The following is a 17,216-nucleotide window of genomic DNA, read 5'->3' as shown; positions in this document are numbered from 1 at the left end:
AGAAACAAACACAACACAGTGATACAGAACATAGAAATATTAACAGCCTTTAAATCTCATTTGTAAACCTCACTTTAGATGAGCTCACAAAAATAGTTAACTAACAACTACGTGAATTAACCCTGAATTACAGTAGAAATACATGTTAATAAACCATTTATTAACAGTATAAGTAACTATTACTATATGTCTGAATAAAAAGATGTATGAATGCACATTTAAATAGTTTATTAATCATTTACTTACAATTTCTAAGTGATCTTATGAACCACTGACAACTCGTTAATAACTCGTGTGTAAATAATGCTATACTTAATTTAGAAATGATAAACTGATCATTAATAAAGTATGAAAAAACAATTATTAAATACATTATAGATATGCAGGTATAAAGCATTTATATCTGTATTTATAAACTGCTTATAAATGTCTATTAATGCTTTATAAATGATGAATTAACTGTTTCCTAATGCTTAACTAATGATTAATAGCATGCAGTTATTATAAAGTGTTACCAATAACGGTTTGATATGTAAATTTAAAACAATCGACTGGATTGTTCATATTGCGACGTCTTACCGTGGTTTGGGCACCATTTCATCAGGAACTGGCGTCCAGGCCAACTCGCTGTTTCTCTGCTCCTTAAACCTTCCACTGAATGCTTTCTCTATGTCATCCATGTAGAACGCACATACGGCAGAACCGGTGATGCTGGGGAGATAAAAGCTCTGTTGGATGTTTTTTTTTTCCAACAAACAAACTATTCATAGACAAACCAAATGGATTGGAAATCTGTCAAAATATATTGTGGTGAGACTCGGTACCTGTTGGCTTGAGTGGTAAAGACGCCTAACACTGCAGGCCTGTGGTTGATCTGCATGACATTGGTTAATGACTGAAGGACGTCAAAGTAGAAAAACGAATCGCCCGGAACCGAACAGTTTAATCGGGCTTTCAGGAAAGACGTCCAGTAGCGCTCCAGAACCCTTGGAGAACCGCCATTATCATTCTTGCACACACGAGCGACCCGAGAAAACACCACCTGGTGTAAGTAAATGAGACATAAGAAAAGGAAGTGCGAGACATTAATCAAATGTACATTGACAAATAGCTTGTTTTACGTTTAGTTAAATTGTTAGCCTTTTAAAAAAAAAATGCAATTTTGCTTCAAGTTAATTTATACTGTTTTAAGGATGTTTACATATTTTTTTCTGGAAAATCAATATATATCAAAATATATATATATATAAATATTTTTTGCAGGATGCTGAAGAATTGAACTGAAGTGTCTGACCTTGCCAAGGGTGGTGTACTCCACTGCAATCTCACTGAGGAAGAAGTAGATGTAGTTCCCGTACTCAATGGCATGAAGAAAATGAGGCTCTAAATAAACCAAGACATGATTCAAAATAAGAACTTGAGAATTATACAGAAAATAAATGTAGGTTGCTGAATAACAGGTGACTCACCTCGAAGCCATTTTGAGTCATACTTCACGGTACGCAGGACAGGACTGCTTTCTCCTAAACTTCGGTAAATCACTGCATCACTTGCTAGAAAATCTGTCATTGTGGCTGAATAAAAGTCACCGCCTGGGAAGTGAGGTGAGAAATAAGTATGGATGAATCAAAACAACACGGACCCCACAAAGAAGAGCTCAGTTCAGTGTGTATATGGCACAAAGAGAAAAAAGAGAGATGCGTCTCATCTCCCTCATGTCCCTTTTGAAGCTCTGTGCTTCTGTGATCACTGGTGTCTCACTGCGACTTCCTGCGCTTTGTAAAATGTCAGTGGAACACTTGTGAGATTATAGGAGGTTTTGGTGTCTTCTTCCCTAGACGGCTGGTGCTCTGCCAACTCACCGGCAAACAGGCCAAGGTTGGACTGGCGGGATTCGAAAGGGCAACGGGCTTGACCGACCACCTCCTCTCCCTCCTGCTCCAAAGACGACATCTGACCGGATAGAGAGAAAAGAAAAAGATCCCTTACACACAATGAGCCAACTAAAGAACCCTAGAAATAGAACACTATTCGATTCCTTAATGATTTGGACCCCACTGATGTTCAGTGTTTGGGCAAAAAGAGGTGAGGGTGAGTAAGTGACTGAACGTCATTTTTTGGGGGGGGGGGGGGGTGAATTGTCCCTTTAATCTTGCAAATTCTGATTCAGAATCTTTTGAGAAAATAACTGACGGAATGGTGAATCGTTTACAGCTAAAAGTAAAAATATTTTGTTGTAAAACTATTTTTCACTCTGAAACTGCTGTTAAGTTTCACAAATAATTCCAAGTACATTTCTTTTAAAACATACTTCCAATAATCTTTATTTAAAACTCCATTATAAATACTTTTAAGGGCTTACTTTTAAATACTGGTTGGTGGTTTTTGCACAGACTTTTGGGAGCTTGAAATCCAGTGTTATAAATGTGGGCCGGTGGCTGGTGTGTGTTCCATGTTTGTTTCGTTTTATTTCTCTTTTGGAACTGTACGATGTGGACAGTGTGCCAGTTTCTCTTGTTAGTCAGAGGCAGAGCAGAAGCTCCCGACCTGTGGTGTTCACAGAATAAAACGGCATGCTAAATGTCTTTGTTGGGTGACGCACACATATCGGTGTACAAATCCACACAGATATTCACCCTGCAGGGCTAGAGATGTCCTCACAAAGACGACTGGATTACACACACCCACAAACACATTTAGCAGTGCAGCTGAGAGGGTCCTATGGGCATTCTGGTATTCAGGGTCACATTGTGTGTCATCCCTACAAGATTAACACCTAGTGAAGCTCACCAGCACTTACACTGCCCTGTAACTCACAGGGATAGAGAAGAATAGAGGGGAATTAAAGCTGGATTGGTTCTATGTCAAAGAGTGACTATCTATACCTCTATTGAGGAAAGTGCGCCTGTTTGTTGTTTAATGTGTCTAAATATAACTTCAATAGAAATGTAACCTAACTCATACAGGAACGAATGGTGAAACACAGCAAAATCAGTGCTAGTGGTAAGTGTTATTAAAATTTAAACAAAAAATAGATGACTGTAAAGGTTATCTTTGAAACTAAGAAAAGAAAAGGAATATCAGTATATATACACACACTAATGACTAATTTCTGAGCTGATAACAGATATATCCATGCCTCTCTAAAAAAAAAACTACATTACAGATGCTTTTGGTGCAAGAATCCTTTAATAACAAACATACACTGGGAAATAAGCATGTACAAATAAATATTAGAAAAGAAAAAAAAAATATATATATATATATATATATCTCAGCTTATAACTAAAATGACACAGATATATTATGTCTCTTGGAGGAAACCCCTTATTAAAGATGCTTCTGCTTATCTTGACAAACAGATATTGGGAAATAAGTACACACAAATAAATATATCCAATATTGACCAATACTGATAAAATATTTCATATTTAAGCTGATATGGCACCAATATATTGTGCCTATCACAAGAAAATCCTTCAATATGGATACTTTGCTTAAAATAATTCTTGACTAACATAAACATACAAAGTCTTAAAACTACTATTTCTCCTTCAGCTGCACAGTTTTCCAGAAAGTTCTCCACAGTTAATGTGTAACCTCTCGAGCTGTGATTTGAGAGTGAAGGAATGCATGAGAAGACGAGGCAGAGGAACTGAGTGACATGATTTGCACGACGTGACATATCGTCCTTCTCCAAGGGCTCTAACAAACTGGCCTTTTCCTCGGAGAGATGCAGAAAAAACGAGACTGTGAATGAGAGAAACGGAGACAGATGGAGAGAGAATCGCAGAGGAGGAAAGCGAGGGATATGGAGAAAAGATGCCTTCAGGGTAAGGTGCATAAATCAGGATCTCCAAAGAGCCTCAAACGGAAAAATTGAGAGCAGAGTCTCATCCGTGAGTTAAGCTGGCCTCCTTCAGAGTTTAGTCAGATTTACATGCTCTCTGGCAAACAAGCACACGGGAGCACACACTCACACACACACACACACACACACACACACACACACACACCGCTCAGGAACCTGTCTGCTCATGTTGATGGAAAACTATCAATCACAGGACAGGCCTAATTCCACAGTGAGTGAAATGATAGCAGCCAATCATATGAGTGATTTATTCAGTCACATGACCTGAAGCAAAGTCCCATGATATTCTTGAGATGCATCTAGGAGCTTATTCGGTAATTGCATTTCTGTTGTAGTCTATGTGCATGTCTTCTCATTGAATAAAACTTTTATCCACCGTAATTTTTATGTCCTTTTTAATCATTTTATTTACCTCCTGGTGCTTCCATTCATCATTTTTAGGCATTATCCCAAAATACACATAAACCTAGTTAATGTCTGACTAACATGCGTCAACATTGCAGCTGCAGAAAAATGCTTAGTTTTACCAACAGCCAGGTTTGGTGAGAGAAAACACATTACTCCCTCACGGCAAATTCAGGTTGCAAACAGGTGTGACAGGATATGAATTCATTTCTGAGAAGCAGGGTATATACATTTTTGAAAAGGCCTAATATCCAAATTAATTTTAATGCTGACAAATGTAGGTAAACGTGTGCATGTAGACTGTCAGTTCTGATTCTTTAAAAGGGAGAAACCTGCGCATCTGTAGGAGGCGTCTACAGTGAGTAAGTATGTGTGTGTGACAGAAACAGACTCATCATACCTTGTAGTTGCGACATGTTGGGTTGAACGCATTGGTTCCACACGCAAAGAGTGTTTCATCGTTACGTGGCACCAGCACTTTGATGTAGTTGTAACACTCATCCTGTGAAAGACAAGACACTGGCTTTTACACACACTATATATATATATATATATATATATATATATATATATAAAACTCCTGATTGAAACACACACTTGAAGTTTACACTGAGCATCATTCCTGACTGTCTTTTCCCCTCACTTCCACATACACAAATTACCATAACCCCTATGCTGAGCTCCAGGATCTGACTCGCTCCCTGCAACCCAGTCTTCAACCAACAATGATATTATAGAGCCTGTGTGTTCACAAATCTACATGTATATGCAGCGACCCGTGGAGAGTCACTTAGTCTAGGCCCAGATCATTTACCGGGCCATCTGATACATACTGACCACAACACAGGAAAGTGCATTCTTGATCTGCCAAGATCTAATCTGATTGGCTGCCATGAGGATGGCATGTTTTTTTAAGGATGCAGTTTTTTTTCTGACTGACAATTACATTTATGTTATGGCCAATAATTGATAAACCGATATCTATATGAAAGTGAAAGTCATGACATTTGCCAAATATGATTGCCCATACTTGGAATTGGTGCTCTGCATTTACCCAGTCCAAGTGCACACACACACACAGCAGTGAGAAGTGAACGCACCGTGAACACACACCCGTGGGCAGCTATAGATCCAGCGCCCGGGGAGCAACTGGGGGTGCAGTGCCTTGCTCAAGGGTACTTCAGCCGTGGGTATTGAGGGTGGAAGAGAGCACTGTTCATTCACTCCCTCCCACCTACAACTCCTGCAGGCACAGAGACTCGAACCTGCGACCTTCTGGTAACTAGTCCAAGTCTCTACCCATTAGGCCACAGCTGCCTTATATTAAAATTCTATACTATTTTGTCTAATAACATTTAAAATAAAACACCAAAACATCCTATAAAACATTTTAAATGATCTATATGTGTTGTGGTCTCTTCCGGTCTATGTTGGTTGTTTTTTCCCGCATTGTGGACCAGACCTGCCGTTTAGATGAAGACTAATAACCACTAAACGCAACAGTTGCTGACTTCTATCACAATTGCAGGGAGGAAGTAAAAATAAAAGGGCTGTGTACTCACGCTGTTTTTCCCCCTGACTGTGCATTTCTCCACATCCTTTGTCTTCCATGTCAGTTTCTACCACACAAACAAACACACAATCATGGGCTCATCGCTATTCACAACAGCTGCAAAGGGAAAAATTAATTTACTTCAATAACATAATAAACACATAATAAAGATAAAAAGGAGAAAAGAGAGTTCGACGATGAGGAGTGAGCTATAACAAGGAAGAGAGAGAGAGAGATCCCTGAGGTTGTTAGCAGGCTGTGTTCAAGTGTGTGTGTGTGTGTGTGTGTCCGTCCGGGTGCTTGCTGGTGTCATTAGGTCTGGCTGTAGTGCAGAGATTTACTGGGCCGCCCCATGTCAGCCCACCCATCAGGAACAACAGGCAATCAACACCCACACACACATGACAAGCTAAAAACAACACTCTCACTAACACAAATATTTGCTACAGTGACATCTTACTCTAAGCAGTTAAGATATTAATGTCAGAGAGACCCAAAAGACAAAAACCAGAAAGCAATCTCTCTATGAGCAGACAGTCACAGTTTCCTTTGTCATTTAAACCAATAAGTATATATACTTTAACATTTAGATCTCAAGTTAATTGGTCTCTTAGAAGGGGAAAAACAAGAACAACGCTTATTGAATAAGGTACAAAAATTAATGAAAAAAAAAATACTTTTTTCTTTTCTTTTTCGACAAATGTTAAGTGCTTCAACCTTTTGAAAATGTAAGTGAACCTCAGGAGGTGAAGCTAAACTCTATATGAACAGTTTTATTCTCCATTCATTTTATATGAAGCCTGTAATTCACTATTATGAACATTTAGTAAATAGGACATTTTTTTTATTTGATTGTAAACAAGAAATAAACAAACTGCAGTTTGGACAGAGTTTTGAGAAAAATAAAATAAATAAATAATAATAAAAAAATGTTTGGGTGACAAAATATTTTTGTAATTAATATTACTAATTGACCAATTTTATAAATATATATTGCTGTATAATTTTAGTTGTTTGATAGAGAAGGTCAACAGTTCTGATGTGGGACAGACCAAATATTTCTCCATATTTTATGTCAAAAATCATTAAGATATGAAGTAAAGATCATGTTCCATGAAGATGTTTTGTAAATTTCCTACCGTGAATACACCAAAACCTAGTTTTTGATTAGTGATATGCATTGCTAAGTTCTTTATTTGGGAAACTTTAAAGGTGATTTTCTCAGTATTTCGATTTTTTTGCACCCTCAGATTCCAGATATTCAAATAGTTGCATATCAGCCAAATATTGTCCAATAAAGCCCAATTTTGAGAAACTGAACCTTCTGAATGGTTTTGTGGTCCAGGGTCACGTATGTAATTACATTAAATGAATGAATGAATAAATAAATTAAAACACCAAAATAGAGCACGTTTGTTGAAAATGACAACCATCCATCTACAGCATGCTACCCATTTCAGCACAGGTTTCTGTGAAGAGGCTTTTTAATTAATGAAACGCACACGCAATGATCTTAGCTAATCACAATCAGTCATCAACCTATAGAAATATTACAGAATGTACAGTTGCATAAAAAGCCTATTTAATTCTAAGTGTCACAAAGAGCAGAAAATGGTTCTGTAAAACTAAATTACGGCTGTTTTTTAGTGTTAAAGACCTTGACTAGCATTTCAAGTGAACCTCAGGGAAAAACAGACACTGCTATAAAAGTGTGGAATATGCGTCCTTTAAAGCCACCATAAAGAGAATTGCTCATTTGAAAAATGGGATCTCTGAATGGTCCTTCCCCAAAGACGAATAAAAGTGAATATTCCAACATCACACATTCACAGCACTGATCTGAGAGAAAGAAAACCATTAGAGATGACTGAAACAGGAAGTTGAGAAAAAGGTGAGCTTACCTGTTGGGGGACGATGTGCTCCGCTGAAGCACTGAGGTTAATGGCAAAAACGTGATCTCTACAGAGACACAGAGAAAGAGAGATAGGAATGACAATATTCACATCAAGTATTACAGCAACTCAGATTCTTTCTGCCAGTTCTTTCAATAAATAACAATACAGTGCCAATAACACCTTGAGCTGAAATAAAAGGTGCAGAGGACAGCTAAAACGAGAGAGAGAGAGAGAGAGAGAGAGAGAGAGAGAGAGAGCATGAGTGGTGAAGAGACAGACAGACAGAGAGGAAATAGAAGGGGTGAGAGAGGTGTAAGAGAGTGAGTGAACATCCATCTGTTTGCAATCCAGGTCTGAATGAGACTGATTGGCCCAATCACACGACCCTTATCATTAGTGTGTGAGTCTTACTGCTGCAGGCGTCTGGATAAACAACACTAGTGTGTACCGATCAGGAGATCTGGAATTCCCAGTCGATGTTGCATCTTTTGAAATGTGTGTGGCTGTGGTGTTGACATGACATACCTTGCAGCAATGTAGACCATGTGATTAATCCGCAGCATCCTCTGGAAATCCAGCCCTAGCCTGGCGGTGTCGTTATCTGACATGTTCCCCTGGAAACTGGGGTACAGGTAGGTGCCTTCATGAAGGAGGAGAGAAAAGACTGGGTTACAATCAACTGGAAATGCTCACTGCCTACTCTGATCTCTGTGTCAATGATGCACCTAAAGGATTATTCTTATTTTAATACGATTTTTTTTTCCGAATTAAATGTGATTTGTTAACTACAAATAAATGTGTAAATCACATCATATTGTATCTATACTTCTTAGGATTATTCATAAGATTTTAATAATAACATTCTGGTTGGTCAAAACATAAAAAAAAAATGGAATCAGTATTTTGCTAATTAGTGAAGTGACATTCAGCCAAGTATGCATTTAACCCATCCGAAATGCACACACACAGAGCAGTGAGCACACACACACACACTGTGAGCACACACCCGGAGCAGTGGGCAGCCATTTATGCTGCGGCGCCCGGGGAGCAGTTGGGGGTTCGATGCCTTGCTCAAGTGCACCTAAGTCGTGGTATTGAAGGTGGAGAGAGAACTGTACATGCACTCCCCCCACCCACAATTCCGTCCGGCTCGAGACTAGAACCCACAACCCTTCGATTGGGAGTCCAACCCTCTAACCATTAGGCCACAACTTCCCCAAAAAAACTAGTCTTGAAAATATAAATGTGTCATAATTTTTACAACAAAAAAAAAGAAAAAAAAAAGAAAGAAAATATAATAAATGATATATTTTAGGCAAGTAGTTTGTTTTTCAAAAACCCAAATAAAAGATATCTACAGCTTAATGCTTAAAACATTGATGAAAAAATAGCAATTTAAGAAGAAGAAGAAGTGACGTGACATTCAGCCAAGTATGGTGACCCATACTCAGAATTTGTGCTCTGCATTTAACCCATCCGAAGTGCACACACAAAGAGCAGTGAACACACACACACACACACCCGGAGCAGTGGGCAGCCATTTATGCTGCGGCGCCCGGGGAGCAGTTTGGGGGTTCGATGCCTTGCTCAAAGGCACCTAAGTCATGGTATTGAAGGTGGAGAGAGAACTGTACATGATTGGGAGTCCGACTCTCTAACCATTAGGCCACGACTCCCCATAATTTACTTCAGTAGAATAACAAAAAGGTTTGGTGATCAAAAGTTCGGAATAATTAGGTTTATTTTTCATTCTTTTGAAAGAAGTCTCTTATGCTTATTCTGGACAAAAAATATATAGCATAAATAGTTATTAAATAGTATTGTGCAATATTATAACGATTTAAAATACACTTTTTTTTTGAAAATATTTTAAAATGTAATGTATTTCTGAGAATTTTCATCAGCCATTAGAAATCAATTAAAAATGTTGACAATCATGAATAAGGTACTTTTTTTTTGGAAACAGTGATATACAGCTGTTACATTAAAAAAAATACAAAAATAGTTATATGAATGCATATATTTAGAAGGGGACATGAAAAGGGGACATGACACACAATTTCTGTCTGCAAGCATCGACATACATAAAACATGAACAAAAACAATATACATTTCTAAAACAAATCTCAATAGTCACTGAAATGCCAAGAACAAACAAACACACTTGCACAAGTCCGTTTGGGCCCTGGAAAAACAAAACTGCATCCATTCTTCCCTTAACGGTGGGTTCTTTGGGAAGCTGAACAATGTTAGCTTTTCCTCACAACCAAATACACACTTTTTTGATGATATTGTTGATTTTGTGGTAAAAACAAAATGACAAATCCTTCTCGAGCAACTCTTGTGCAGTGCCACCGACAACTTCCATAACTCAAATGAAGCAGGCTGATGGGAAGCTCATGTTCTTCTCGCTCTGGATGATGTGTGCATTCGCTCTTCTGGTAGACGTGCCAAAACAAGGATTTCTACCCTTTATGATGTCATGGCGGGCCAGGCTTGAAAAAAACTTTCCGAAACTTATAGGAACCCTGATTTAGTGTACTTTAGTGTACTGTTTAGCATCAGCCCGCTCCTTTAAGTCACATTTTATGCAATTTTGCTAATTTTAAGGACATTTAAATATTTTTTTTATTGGAAAACAAGACAGAAAGTTACAATAAAAAAAAAATGTAAGTAAAGAATTAAGAAATGTTAAATTATTTATTTCCTGTCTCTTGTCTGGGGATCCCCACATATCAAAAAACGTTTTCATGTTTATGATTCATATAACAGATCTAATTTTGCTGCAAGCAATGTTGATAAGTGTTTACACTCACAAACATCATCTGCTAATTAATCTCATTTACACTTAAATAGATTAATTTCTAGCACAATGTCAAAGATGAGTCATGAGTCACTTTGGCTTGCTCTTCTTTTACAGGGCCTTCACTTTCTACAGTGACCTGCAGGGCCTTTAATTTGCAGGTCTGTTTGGACACAGGCTGAAAAATATGACCTTGGGGTGAACAGAAAATCTGAACGTTTTAATGATTCCTGTGTAACGGTGGCTGCCCCAAAAAGAATGGTACTTCATAAATGTATATTTAATTTAAATTGTTTGGGCGCCAGACAAGCAAAACTTGTCAAGAAAATAAAAATTTATTTATTTATAATGCGTAACTAATTTCGGTTTCCCCGTAAATAGCTCAAGCCACTGTTACACAACAACAGAAAATATGTTTTAAGGGGAAAAAAAAAAGGTTTCCAAAAAAAACTACATGAAGTTAAATTTTCACACCATTTGTATTTTTTTCCGTTACTTCACATAACAAAATGACAGAAGAAAGTGTAAACAGAAAGTAACAATATTGCGGTTCAAGTTCAATTCAAGATTTCATAAACAATCACAAAATCACGAGAGTCCTTGATTCACAAGTGTCTTAAAGTTCGTTTTCCTCTTTAAAGTTCTTTTCACATGTTCCTTTTTAATCAAAGGGGGGAAAAAAAAACACAACAAAAGAAAACTAAATAATCCCAACGAGTGTTTGTGTATGGGTGTATGCGTGTGCAATGAGAGTATGTGTGTGTGTGTGTGTGTGTGTGTGTGTGGTGGCTGTGGGAAGTCCGTGTAGCGGCCGCTAATCCCGGGCCGGGGACAGAGTACGTGAGGTTAACAAATGATGGACAACATCACTAGTACCTGAGGCAGGCGAACGAACCAGTCTGGATTGTGTATCCCCAGGCAGGCGACCGAACCATGTAGTAGAGCTCAATTTCTCCGACACTTCGGCGATCGCACCCAGTCAGCGCATGCACAGATTCCAGCACAAAACAGCAACGACCTTCAGGTAGCGTGCGTCCCATTCCAATACAACCTACGTGTGTTTTGTTTTTACTTCCCTCTCTCTCACTTCCGTTTCTAAACTCGCTTTTATATTAAATTTCCTTCATTGATTTCCGCCCATTAGAAAAAGTGAAAAGCTGGCATGGATTTCTTCCAAATCGCCACACTCTCCCTCCCTGGAGAAAACAACCTATGGTTGTTGAAATATTAATCATATTTAAAATCCAATGAATTCCTCATCATCAGACGATTCATTGAATATTTGGCAGAGTCTTTTCTTCTCCTGGCTTTCCAGCTCTTCAGCCGTGGGAAAGCATGGTTTCAGGTTGCACACATGCACTATGCGAACATCTTCGCCAGTGGACTCTAGCGCTACTCGATAATTCAATGGACCCATCTGCTTTATGACACGGTAGGGGCCTTTCCATTTCTGAGCCAATTTTGCAGTGAAGTGATGTTGTGCACTAGACTGGGGAAAAGTCCTCATCCACACACGATCCTTTTCCTTGTATGTAACCTCTCGTCTTTTTTTATTATAATTCCGAAGCTGTCTCTTTTGTGCTTTTTTGCAGCATTCCATGGCCTTGGTCTGAAGCTCAGTTAGATGGTGGACTGTATCGTAAGATAGACAATCTGGAGTTATATTCTTGCCACGTAACAACTTGTCCATGGGACTTTGCAGTTTCCTTCCCAAATGAAGCTCTGCAGGGGTCATCCCAATCGTTTCCTGGACAGCTGAATTAATAGCGAAACGGAGTTCAGGTAAGTATTGGTCCCATTTCCTGTGATTATTGTCCACATAGGCAGAAATCATGCATTTGAGCGTACGATTTACCCTCTCTGTCATATTTGTTTGTGGATGGTATGACGTCGTCAATTTAGGTTTGATACTCCACTTTTGACAGAGTTCTCTGAACAATGAGGACACAAATTGTGTTCCTCTATCCGACAGAATGAAGTCCGGTACCCCCCAACGGGTTAGAATTTCCTTCCGAAGAAGTAATGCAACAGTCTGAGTTTTAGCATTGCGCATGGGAAAACATTCCACCCACCGGGAGTAATAGTCTACAACGACTAAGAGGTACTCATTTTGCTGTGTGCTGCGTGGCATTGGGCCCATAATGTCCACTCCAAGCATCTCGTTGGAATGGTTGGTGGTGACTTGTTGTAGTTTGCCCACAGGTTTCTGATTTTCTCCCTTAAGAGTCTGGCATTTGACACATTTTTTAACATGGTGTTTTATGTCAGTCCACATTCCAGGCCAGAATGCAACATCATGGATACGCTTGTAGGTCTTATAAATACCTACATGACCGCTCCAGGGATTTGCGTGGTAGTGGTGTAGAATGGACGACACAAGGCTGTTAGGAATGTACACTCTGTAATGAACTTGATTGTTTGGCAGGTGAGTTTTGTGATAGAGTTTATCTTCCACTACCTCATACTGATCTTTTAGAGGGGAATCATTTTCTGCAAGTGCTTGAAGTGTTTTGATGATGTGAGGGTCTTTGTGCTGTTCCTCCCAGATTGTGGCTGGAGACATCGGAAACTCAGCATTCTCCTGCTGGTCTTGGTTGGTGTACAGGTTACAACTGGTACGAATCCGAGACAGAGCATCAGGTGCCATATTTAGTTTTCCTTTGCGATATTCAATGATAAAATCAAATCTCTGAAGTCGCAAGGCCCACCGGATAAGGCGACTCTTGGTTTTTGTGGAAGAAATTACCCATTGTAAGGCTGAGTGGTCTGTGATGACGGTGAACAATTTGTGCTCTAGGTAGTGCTGCCATTTTTCCAGGGCCCAAATTACAGCCAAACACTCTTTTTCGGTGGCTGTATAATTGGTCTCCGCTTTGTTCAGGGTTCTGCTGGCATAAGCAATAACTTGTTCTAAACCCTTTTCCTTGCGCTGGGTCAGCACAGCACCCAAACCAGTGTCACTGGCATCAGTGTAAACAGTAAAAGGCAATTGAAGGTCCGGATGGCCAAGAATGGGAGGAGAGGTTAGACAGCATTTCAAATGTTCAAAGGCTTGCTGACATGGTGGTGACCAGAAGAATGAACATCCTTTTTTTTTCAGTGCATTGATGGGTTCAGCGATCCTGGAGAAGTTTGGTACAAACCGGTGGTACCACCCGGCTAACCCCAGGAAGCGCTGGACCTCCTTGATGTTGGTGGGCACAGGGTATTCCCGTATAGCCTCCACTTTACTTGGGTCTGCAGCTATGCCTTGGACGTTGACAATGTGTCCCAGAAAGGTTATTTCTTTAAGACAGAACTTGCTTTTTTTTAAATTAATGGTGAGGCCAGCCATTTGCAGTTTATGGAGGACAGCCTGGAGGTCGGAGAAGTGCTGGGCTACAGATGGTGAGTAAATAATTATGTCGTCAATGTAGACAAAGCAGATGTTTCCACGCAATTCTCCTAGAACAGTCTCCATTAGTCTTTGGAAGGTTGCTGGGGCATTTTTTAACCCAAACGGCATAACATTAAACTGAAATAATCCTGATGGAGTTGTGAAAGCAGTTTTTGGTTTACTTTCTTGATCCATGTTCACCTGCCAGTAGCCACTGTTAAGGTCAATCGTGGAAAAGATGGCGGCTCCAGATAGTGACTCTAAGATCTCAGTGATGTTGGGTAAAGGGTAAGCATCATTCTCTGTAATGGCATTAACTTTCCTGTAGTCCACACAAAACCTGAGGCTTCCGTCTTTTTTAGGGACCAAGACGAGGTGAGGCCCATCCAGAATGTGATGGTTCTACGATGCCGGCAGTCAACATCTCTTCCAGTTGCTCTGTAATGACAGCTTGTTTGGCAGGTGTTGTACGGTACGGTCTTTGTTTTATAGGCACTTGGTGGGTAGTATATATGTGATGCGGTGTAACTTCGGTACGTCCCAGGCGAAGGGTACAAACTTGAGGGTTTGACTCGAGGATCTGCAGTAACTGTTGCTTTCCTTCCGGAGGTAAGTGGGCATGCTGTACAGCAGTGTCAATTAGTGTCTTGTCATCCAGATAGGCTGGTTGAACCATGTTAAGTTGAGGAGGAGGAACAGAAGATAGTAGAGAGAGACTGTTGGAGTTTTTACTTCCAATCTTTCCCCTTGGATGTTGGGAGCTGATAACTGGTACACTGGCATTTGTTGGCTGGAAAGGATAATACTCTTTAGGATTGGACTGAAATTAATACTTTTGATCTGCAACATTGATCTGCAGCCCACTGGAAAAGATAAGGTCCAGTCCTAACACGACTGCATAGGCCAGGGCTTTGGCTGATAGAACCACAGCAGATATGGTGAATATTTTTTTATGTAGGGTAATTGGCAGGTTTACCCAACCTAAAGGAATTTCTGCTTCCCCATTGGCGAGGTAGAGTGGACCCTGGGTCCATGGATTGAGTTTTTGTGAAGAGAGTTCCTTCCAGAGATTCTCATGTAGAAGGGTGTAGCTAGCCCCAGTATCAACAATGGCTTTTCCCTTCCAGGTACCAATACAGAGTGGTATCACTAACTGTTGTGGAACAATTTCAGTAGGTGGTGTTTTCTTACCAGTTGTGGGTGACTTCTGAGGAAAGGTGGCAGACACAGAGCGATTGCCAGGTGGACCAGTACCTTTAGAAGCTGGAAATGTTGTCCGCTTGCTATTAGAGGAAAGGTGTTTGCTGGTGGACTGAGGTGACTGGGACTGAGAAGAGACAAAGTGAGGACAGTGGCCAGGGGAGTGATGGCCTTTACATCGCCAGCATTGCACTAAAGGCTTCTCTGCCGGGTGGTTGGCAATAGGTCTTTGAGGCATGGATAAGGGTTGCTTAGAACTCACACGTTTTTCATATTGCAGTTGTTGTTCGTAGTCTTTTTCCAGCTGTTGGCCCAATTTCACAAGTTCATCGACTGTGTTCACCCGACTGCGAATCTGGCTTGCAAGATAGGGGTTTATATTTTTTAAAATCATTTTCACCAATTCACTGTCCGTCAAGGAGGGCTTCCACCTTTTGCAGAGAGCTCTGTATGTAAATGCAAAGTCTCTAATGCTCTCTCTTTCTCCCTGTGTTCGTGTCCTTACCCGTTCAGCCAACTCATCTTCATAATCCTCTGAGAGGAAAGCAGAGAGGAAAGCAGCTTCAAATTCTTCCCACGTGGTTATTGAGGATCGTGCAACTTCCCACCAGTCCCGGGCAGTACCGTAAAGGACAGTGCGGAAAGTGGCCAGAATGTCAGCATCAGTAAGAGGATGTAACGCTAAGAAATCCTGACATCGAGTTAGATAGAGCAAGGGGTCCATGTCATCTGACTGTCTCCCAAAAGTAGGAAATGTAATCTTAAGATGATCACTCTTTACAACAGGAGCAGGAAGCAAAGGAGCGGTCACTGGTGATACAGCTGAAACTGGAGCGTTAAGAGGCAAAGGGGAGTAATCTCTTGTCTGCAGGTCAGTCATTTGTTTCTCTTGCTTTTCGAGTCTTCTATCAAGTTCAGTTTGTAAGCTCTTTACAGTTGCACACAATGTGTTTGTGATTTGGGTACACTGGGTGAGCTCTGTAGATAACTGATCATGATTTCTTTGATGGGTTACCAGGTAGGATTTTAGGTCTTGCTGAAACTCCACTTGAAGTTGGTCGATCATAAACCGCACTTCAGACACATATGTAGTCTCAGCTCTGTGAAGTTCATCAGAAATCATAACTTTAAGTGATTTAGTGAGTTGATCAGCCTCTTCCTTCACATGCTTCTTACTTTCAGAAATGTGGGTGAGCACTTCTTGTTGATTGTGCTTGAGTTTATCAGCAAGGTTAGAAATCAGGCTGTCTTGGCGTGCAGACAGGGTTTTAAGTTCTATGGCAAGTTCACCAATGGTTTTCTCATGGGTTTGCATATGTTGTGTCAACGTTTCCCAGTTTTCTTTAACTTGAGTGAGTTGATGCATTCCTTTTCCAGGAGTTGATAGGATACCAGGCAAGTCCTGCTGTGCCGCCGAAGATTGAGATGAAGGGTCAAGTAATGTACATATCTGCATAGAGTCGCCATTCGGTTCCTCCTCCCAGATGAAGGGTTGAACAGGAGTACTGCCAGCTAGTGGTGAAGTTGCAAACCGCACCTGGGTTCCTGGTACATCAGTGGTGCTGGCTTGGGTAGGAGTGACATGGAGAGGAACACGAGAGAGTCCAGGTGGAGAAAGTAGAGGACGAGGTGCTGGAGGCCAGACTGGGGTAGCAACATCGGGTGCCGGTGGTTCAATGTCCACAAAAGTGGATGGAGAGAGAGGAGTGGTAGCCATGTTTGATTGTCAATGTATGTGTAGTCAGTGTAAAAATGTAGTGAAATGTACGTTGAGTGAAAAAAAAAAAAAACAACAATGTACAAATGTTTGAAAAAAAATAAATTGGAACAGAATACTCTAACAGTTCAGTGTGAAATGTCTGTCCAGTTGTCCAATTCACACTACAATTCCCTTAATTTCACAAACAATAATAAGATTTCAATAACACAAATGATTATTTCCCCAGCTTTCACATTAATTAGGTCAATCAGTATAGCAGCAAGACAACTAAGGGGTAACAATTATATATTTAACAACGTGTAAGTTCATGAGCAAAAAAAAAAAAAATCTTCCCACAAAACCCTTCAATAAAGAGAAACTGTCTCAGTTCAGTATACATTTCACAAACACAAAA

General features: G+C 40.1%; 1 protein-coding gene across 3 annotated transcripts in view; it reads right to left on the bottom strand.

Annotated features, from left to right (window-relative positions):
• The window catches only part of LOC113059165 (semaphorin-6D-like), a 139,841-nt gene that overhangs the window by 28,218 nt on the left and 94,407 nt on the right, over positions 1-17,216 (bottom strand). For all 3 annotated transcript variants that reach the window (XM_026227450.1, XM_026227451.1, XM_026227452.1), the window contains 9 exons: positions 8,249-8,363; positions 7,730-7,787; positions 5,839-5,895; positions 4,677-4,778; positions 1,863-1,953; positions 1,470-1,592; positions 1,295-1,383; positions 825-1,042; positions 580-711 (listed from right to left, as the gene is read on the bottom strand). In XM_026227450.1, coding sequence (XP_026083235.1) covers positions 580-711; positions 825-1,042; positions 1,295-1,383; positions 1,470-1,592; positions 1,863-1,953; positions 4,677-4,778; positions 5,839-5,895; positions 7,730-7,787; positions 8,249-8,363 — 985 coding nt within the window. The remainder of the gene's footprint in view (positions 1-579; positions 712-824; positions 1,043-1,294; positions 1,384-1,469; positions 1,593-1,862; positions 1,954-4,676; positions 4,779-5,838; positions 5,896-7,729; positions 7,788-8,248; positions 8,364-17,216) is intronic.

This window comes from Carassius auratus, chromosome 41 (assembly GCF_003368295.1).
Source record: "Carassius auratus strain Wakin chromosome 41, ASM336829v1, whole genome shotgun sequence".
NCBI classification, from domain to species: Eukaryota; Metazoa; Chordata; class Actinopteri; order Cypriniformes; family Cyprinidae; genus Carassius; species Carassius auratus.
This window is presented reverse-complemented; position numbering and strand designations above follow the sequence as displayed.